This window comes from Protobothrops mucrosquamatus, unplaced genomic scaffold (genome assembly GCF_001527695.2).
Source record: "Protobothrops mucrosquamatus isolate PMUCROS unplaced genomic scaffold, P.Mucros_1.0 scaffold9454, whole genome shotgun sequence".
NCBI lineage: Eukaryota > Metazoa > Chordata > Lepidosauria > Squamata > Viperidae > Protobothrops > Protobothrops mucrosquamatus.
Window position 1 is genome coordinate 1 of NW_015395245.1, and position 7,207 is coordinate 7,207.

A 7,207-nucleotide genomic window follows, 5' to 3' on the forward strand; every position below is an offset into this window, starting at 1 on the left:
AGCTTCTTATTGTCTCTTCTGGATGGTGTATAAATGTGGTTTATCTCTCTGTGTCCACTAATGGGTGATTTGTTCAAGTGCCAAGCTTCCAGGAATTCACTAGCTAGCATTGTTAGACTTAGTTTGGTCTAGGATGCTCACAGTTTCCCAGTTCTTCTCAACCTTAATACTTACTGTGGTAAAATATTATAGGTGAACTGAGCAACTAGCGTTTCCCTATTTCATTTTGTGCCTTTGCAAAATCACTAACAGATTATTATGATTTCTCCTTACACTTTCCTTTGTAAAAATTTAGCTTATCAACAAAACCATGTTGACAGCGTTTTTGACAGTCCTGATTATGGCTCCAAATCATAATTAAATACTATGATTATCTAAGGCCAATAATTGTGATAGAGCTTATCAGCAAACAAACTAATATTAGCCAGTTGAGAAAGCCATTTGATCTGAGTTCTCCAGGGTCAGTTTTTTTTTAAAACTGCAATACAGGAGGAACAACATATACAGTAATCCTTAGCCATCCCCATTGTTAAGGAAGATACCAAATGAATTTCAAAACCTTCTACATACTTCATCAGGTACTAATTCCATAAAATTCTCTAGAACTTCTTTCCTAGCAAACATGCCAGAGAAGACTCAGCCAAAGCCTTGTCTCACCTTTCATATTTCATGAATGGAATTGAAAAATTCACGGACAACTGCAACAGTTACTGCTGCATGCTGCCACTGTGGCATCTACAGGCATATACTCACCCAGCTCCAAAAGCTCTGTCTTCTTTTTTAACCACATATAATAGCCTATCAATCCCTTATAAGCTTGAACGAGTTTCAGCTCTTTTTCCTGAGCAACAGTTTCTTCTCCATATCGCCAACTTTCAGCCAAGATCAAATTCTGATAGGCTTCATCCAGAAATCCACTGCACAAAAGGTGGAAGGCATGCTCTAAAGAAATCTGTAATTTGAACTTTGTTTACTAGGTTGAACAGAAGCAGCACCTTTGGATACCAATACGCATAAACAAAGCAGCAGTTCCCAATAACTTCAGATATGAGTTGTGTCTTTAGAACTATTCTGTTTTAATAACAAGGAACCACTTTCAACTGCAGTTGTGTATGGGTATGCTAGACGGTCAGCTGTATAAGAAATCAAAGATTCCTACTATAGAAATAATCACACTTTTTTGCTGATACATGAGAGTGCATTTTTCCAGGTTGTGGAACAAATAAGCTTATGGTATTCAGTTAGAATCAATTATGGAACTACTCAGTTTTTAAATAGTTCCAAAGCCATAATTAAAATACAATTCTGTGTCATTAAAATTTGAAGCCATATATTTTATCAAAAATATCACACAAGAAGTGTAATGTAGAGATCTATACTAAAATTTTACAATAACAGTATATTTTCTTTTTTAATATAATTTTAGCAAATAAATTTTAACAAGGTAAAATAATATAAATATTAGAAAGTAAAATAAGAAAATAAAACAGGGAATGAAAGAAGGAAGGAAGAAAGGAAGGAAGGAAGGAATTGTGGCTTCTAACCATTTTGACAATGTGGTTATAAATGTATTTTATATTTGACCTTTCTAAGATTACATCATATTCTTAAAGGAATCAGTAGGAATTCTCATAATAAAACATGTTTTCAATATTAAAATATTGCATTAAAGTTATTTTTACTTAAAAGTTTTTTTCTTACCTTTAAATATCTTTTGACTCCTAAATTTTTCATCCGATCTGCAAAATGATTGATCTCTTCTATATTACTTTGTGGATGCTGCTGCAAGATTTCAGTTCCTATTCTCCAGATCTCCTAATGAGGTAGAAAATACNTAAAACATGTTTTCAATATTAAAATATTGCATTAAAGTTATTTTTACTTAAAAGTTTTTTTCTTACCTTTAAATATCTTTTGACTCCTAAATTTTTCATCCGATCTGCAAAATGATTGATCTCTTCTATATTACTTTGTGGATGCTGCTGCAAGATTTCAGTTCCTATTCTCCAGATCTCCTAATGAGGTAGAAAATACGTTACAAGCAAATCATAAAACCACAGTACTAAAAGCAAATGCACTGTGACTACTGGTGCACCCTTATACAATTATTTACAACAAAATCACTAACATGATGCCGATGAGCAAGGACATGCACAGAGGCAAAGTCAAGAAAGTTAACATGGCAGACTCAATTGTGTGGTCAAGGTTGCCATTTTGATTTTCTTGATCAATGTCCCAATACATTTGCCTGTGAACACTATATTTCCGATACTCACTTCCCCATGAGCTATGCCATAAGATAGGCAGGTAGACAGACAGATAGAGAGATCTGACATTCTACAGATCAAAACACCAGCCTCTATCATCTTTATTTACATAGAATACAGGACCCCATATAGACCCAACATATATTACAGAAAATAAAAAAGGTAGGTGACTGTAAGGTAGGGCTTTAAGAAATTTGCTTAAGTGTCCAGAAAAATGTGAAAGATAAAATAGAAAACGTCAGGAAGCCTCCTGAAGGGCTGACAGGAGGTGAAGACCAGCCAATAGGTTGCCTTATGTCAGGGGTGTCAAACTCAATTTCATTGAGGGCCGCATCAGCATTGCGGTTGCCCTCAGGGGGGGCGGGTGGGTGTGGCCAGGGTGGGTGCAGCCTACTGGGTGGATATGGATGGAGTGGGTGTGGCCTACTGGGTGAGCGTGGCCAGCTCTACATCATTCGCGTCAAGGGTGCCTCTGGGGGCCTGGGCAGGAGTGGGACAGATCTGAGGGTCTCTGGCAAAAAGGGGTGGGAGCAAGGCAGAGCCCATCAAGCCGGATATGTGAAGTAGGCGAGGGCCATTTGCTGGCCACTTCCAGGCGATGGTGCATTTCTTCATTTCTCACAAAGGGTGACACCTCCCCAGCATGCACTCAGGGGGTGGGGCCGACGTGGCAAAGGCTGGTTCCTCACTGTTTCCAGACGGCCTTGTGGAGCTAAGACTGAATGCATTTCAGCATAGATGGCCACCACAAAATTGTACATTGGCTCCCAGCCGGCCTGGGCCAGGGCCAAGGCAGCGGGGGCCGTTCCCTCACTGTTTCTAGGATGGCTTCGTGGGCCACATGAAACCACTTCGCGGGCCGCATCCGGCCCCCGGGCCTTGTGTTTGACATGTCTGCCTTATGTCAACTAAATAAATATTTCATGATTGGCTGTATTGTTTGTAACTTTTTTGTGAACAGACAATCCCATTATAACTTATTCTGACATTTTGTGAGAGCACTCACTACATCCATTTAAATTTTCAAAGGTTCCTACGGCCTAAAAAAGGTTTGAATCCCACATTTATGAAAAAATGTCCCATGTCATACATCTAAATGCACGACACAATGCATAAATGAGACATTTTTATCCTGTTCTTAATTATATTATATAGAGGCACATGCTAGAGAAATGATATATTTCCAATCATTTCAAAGATATTCTATTAATTAATTTATTTACCTCTTGAGCTGTCACCCTTTTTTCTGCAGTTGTATTTTCCAGCATTTCCAAGTAGCTTATCATTAATTCTGCAGCCCTCTGCCACTGACTTTGTAAGAGAGCATCTTGAATACAGCATAAACAATCCTCTTTCACCTTCTGAAATTCTGAAGATTTCACAGCCATATTTGCTTCAACCAACATAAGAAAACATTTATTTATATTTAAATTTATATTTAAATTTATATGCCGCCCTTCTCCCCATGGGACTCAGGGCGGCTCACAGCATATTAAAACATTGTACAAAAAATTTTTCCCCTGCTAAAAACCAATTAAAATCCAAATATTAGTAGCTGTGGCTCTTTAAAATTGTTTAAAAATTGTCCCTATTTAAAACTCACCTTAGGTCAGGCCCGCTTGTTGAAAAAGCCATGTCTTGAGGGCGCGGCGAAAGGTTAAGAGATCCGGAATCGTCCGGATCTCGGGGGGTAGTTCGTTCCAGAGGGTGGGGGCACCCACAGAGAAGGCCCTCCCCCTGGGGGTCGCCAGCCGACATTGCTTGGCCGACGGCACCCTGAGGAGGCCCGCTCTGTGGGAGCGTACCGGCCTGTGGGAGGGAATCTGCGGCATACCTAAAGCATTTATGGAACTAAGTTTGCCATTTACAGAGAAAATGTGAATTTATATTCATGTCTGGAATGTGAACTCCAAGAATATATTGTGCATCAATTTGGCATTATCTTATCTCAGAAATCTTATCAGTATCCTGAAGCATCAAATTCATGGATTTTCCTGGCATAGGTTACGATGTGTCACATCAACTGAAAAGCATTATGAATTTTAGCTTTTTTTCTGGTGATTGCATAAATGTTATTAACATAAACAATCCTTCCTACAATGGAATTAAAATAAAAAGGAATATTTCTTATTGGAAGAATATTAAGAACATCTGGGTGACCTGCCCTGAATCCCAATTTTTTTTCTGAGCACAATCCAAGATGCTGATTATCATCTTTAAAGTGCCAGATCATTTTATTTATTTATTTATTAAAAAGATTTATAAGGCCACCCAACTTGCTCACTTTGACTCCAGGAGACTTACAAAGACCAGACCCCAAATGCAAAACACAATACATTCCTACCTTCCTGGCAACAACATTCAGACAAATCACTTAATGGGCTCCAAATCATCCTGATGTTCCTAGGCTGGCTGGCAAAACCATATCTTCAGGGACTTTCAAAAGAGTATCAAGGTGGGGGCCAATTTTATCTTCATGGGGATGATGTTCCCTATGAAGGGAGCCACCACAGAAAAGTCCCCTCATCTTAGTCCCACTAGATGGGACTTGTCTCCTCGCTCTGGTGGATCAAGTAGATCAACTGAATCTACTGGGAAAAGATGGTCCATCAAATAACCTGGGCCCAAGCCATATAGGGCTTTAAATGTGATAACAGGCACCCTGAATTGGATGCAGAAGCAAAGTGGCAACCAAAGCAGCTCCCACAAGAGGAATCTAGATTTGCACAAAACCATCACGTTTTGAACCAACTGAAGCTTCCAGATACTTTTCAAGGGCAGCCCCATGTGGAGCGCATTACAGTAGAAAAACCCGGAGGTGACTATGACATAGGTAACTGTTTTTCAATTATACAAAAATCAATTTTAATGTAAATAGTGTACAGTGTATAAAAGCACAGTATCTTGATAATCAATCATCATCTGAAAGTACAAAATAATACTGCAATCAGTTAACTTTAGACAGATCATGTGATTGGTCTTTGACTCAGCTAAAAAATTCTGAATTCCATATCCTTTCAAGTTCAGTGCTCTTCTCTTCAAAGACTTTCAGGTAAACTACTTACAGTTTAATTGCTTCTAGAACTTCTTTTACTGGCTTCAAAAGAGGATCCCTTTTATTAAATACATCTAAGGCTACAGATGCTACTCTAACTTTCCACTAATTCTCCAGTCTATCTTCTTTTCCATGTACCCCATTGCCCCAAGAACTCACATTTTGTCCCAAAGCAACAAGGGAATTTGGGGAAACAGAACAAATGGAAGAATCTGATCAATAGGTAACAGATGAAGCTTTACTAGATACATTAGCCAGTTTGGCCTAGCAGTTAAGTCACCAGACTAGAAAGCAGGGGACTGTGAGTTCTAGTCCCGTCTTAGTCATGAAAGCCAGCTGGGTTACCTTGGGCCAGTCAGTCTCTCTTTCAACCTACCTCATAAGGATGGTTGTTATTGTGGGGAAAATACGAGGAGGAAGGTGTGTTGGATAAGTTTGTTGCCGTGAGTTATTTATAAAATAATAAAGATGGGATGCAAATAAATAAAAATTATATCCTAAGTCTGGCCATAGAATTGCAGGAAGAAACTATAAGTTACTAACATGTGATTTTCGACTACCAGTCTGTATCCTATTAAGTATCCTATGTCACCATCACATTAATAACAGTAATAGTTAACTAGCAATTGTACACCGCCCAAATTCAGCAAATGAATAAATAAAAATATGTACTATAGCAGAGCACGCTGGTAAAGGCCACCCAATTGAATTTGCTTTGCAAAAAGGAAAAAAAAGTATCAGGGCAACAGCTAGGTTGGAACTCATCTTTCTAATTGCTAGTTTTTCTATAAACGAGAATTCCATGTTAGGTTAATGCTCAATATACCATTCCTCAACTGCATTTCAAAGTGGCACCAAAAAGATATATTATGCAATTTTTCTGAAGAAAACAATTGGTTATAACAAGTTCATAGCAAAAGATAAAGGTAACACTATCATATACTGCAGGCTGACGAAGGTCTATATGGGGGAAGGAGAGAGAATGACCCCAGGATTTTGCTACTTTCCTTCATTTCTACTTTCCATCATGTCAGTAAAAACTTACTTGGATGGTTGAAATGTTTTGGCAGTAAAGGCAAATAAATTTCTGGGACCAGAACATTGGCTGCAGACTCATCCTCTGTTTCTCCTGTGGACAGACACCTTTCTTGTCTCAGTTCTTCAACAAAGTTATCCATTTCTATGACTATATTTAGAAGAAAACCCGCTACTTGTACAGTAGTGTAAGCTTATAAATAAATCAAACCTAATAATCTGCAAAAAACAGGAAAGAGGAAAATACACATTATATGGTTTAGAAAAAAATCAGCAACACTAATAGTTTTAAATGTGTTTAACAGGTCTCTTCATTTAATAGACACACTAGTGGTATCCTGGAACTGGCTCCCAGAAATAGTTTTTTTCATGAAATATACACTTACATATATCAGCATTTAACCACTAAGGTAAACACCACATATTTCAAATAAAGCAATATCAGGAAACCTAATTAACTAAGAATCAAAAATACTTAGGACAATAGTTGGGTTATATTAATTATAATCATATAATCATTAATAAAAACAGTAAATGAGCACCAAACTCCAGCAAATACCTACGTCTGAAATTTTGGGCCATTCTCAAAGAAGTCTTTTGAAGCTTCAATACCCCTTAAAGGTGGATCAAAAAGAGAGACCTGCTATTGATTCCTTTAAGAATATGGGATATGTTTATTCTTGATTTGTTCCCTCTAGAAATAAATTTACAATATAAACAGCCTCTTCAATCCACCAATGATCTGGACAACTACATAATAAAGATGATAAATTAGATGAAGGAGACAAATCTACTCTAAATGATTCATGCAGTACTAACTTTATGGCTTGAACATTACAATTTATTCTCT

At 37.8% G+C, this 7,207-nt stretch overlaps 1 protein-coding gene across 1 annotated transcript; it reads right to left on the bottom strand.

Moving 5' to 3' along the window:
- Positions 1-753: 753 nt before the first annotated feature.
- LOC107300983 (TATA box-binding protein-associated factor RNA polymerase I subunit A-like) lies at positions 754-6,558 on the bottom strand (the record flags this gene model as incomplete). The annotated part of the gene is made up of 4 exons (XM_015830258.1): positions 6,368-6,558; positions 3,491-3,660; positions 1,902-2,015; positions 754-952 (listed from the first exon to the last, which is right to left on the bottom strand). Coding segments are annotated over exons 1-4 (616 nt in total), but the record flags the coding sequence as incomplete, so codon positions are not given.
- Between the last annotated feature and the right edge of the window lie 649 nt (positions 6,559-7,207).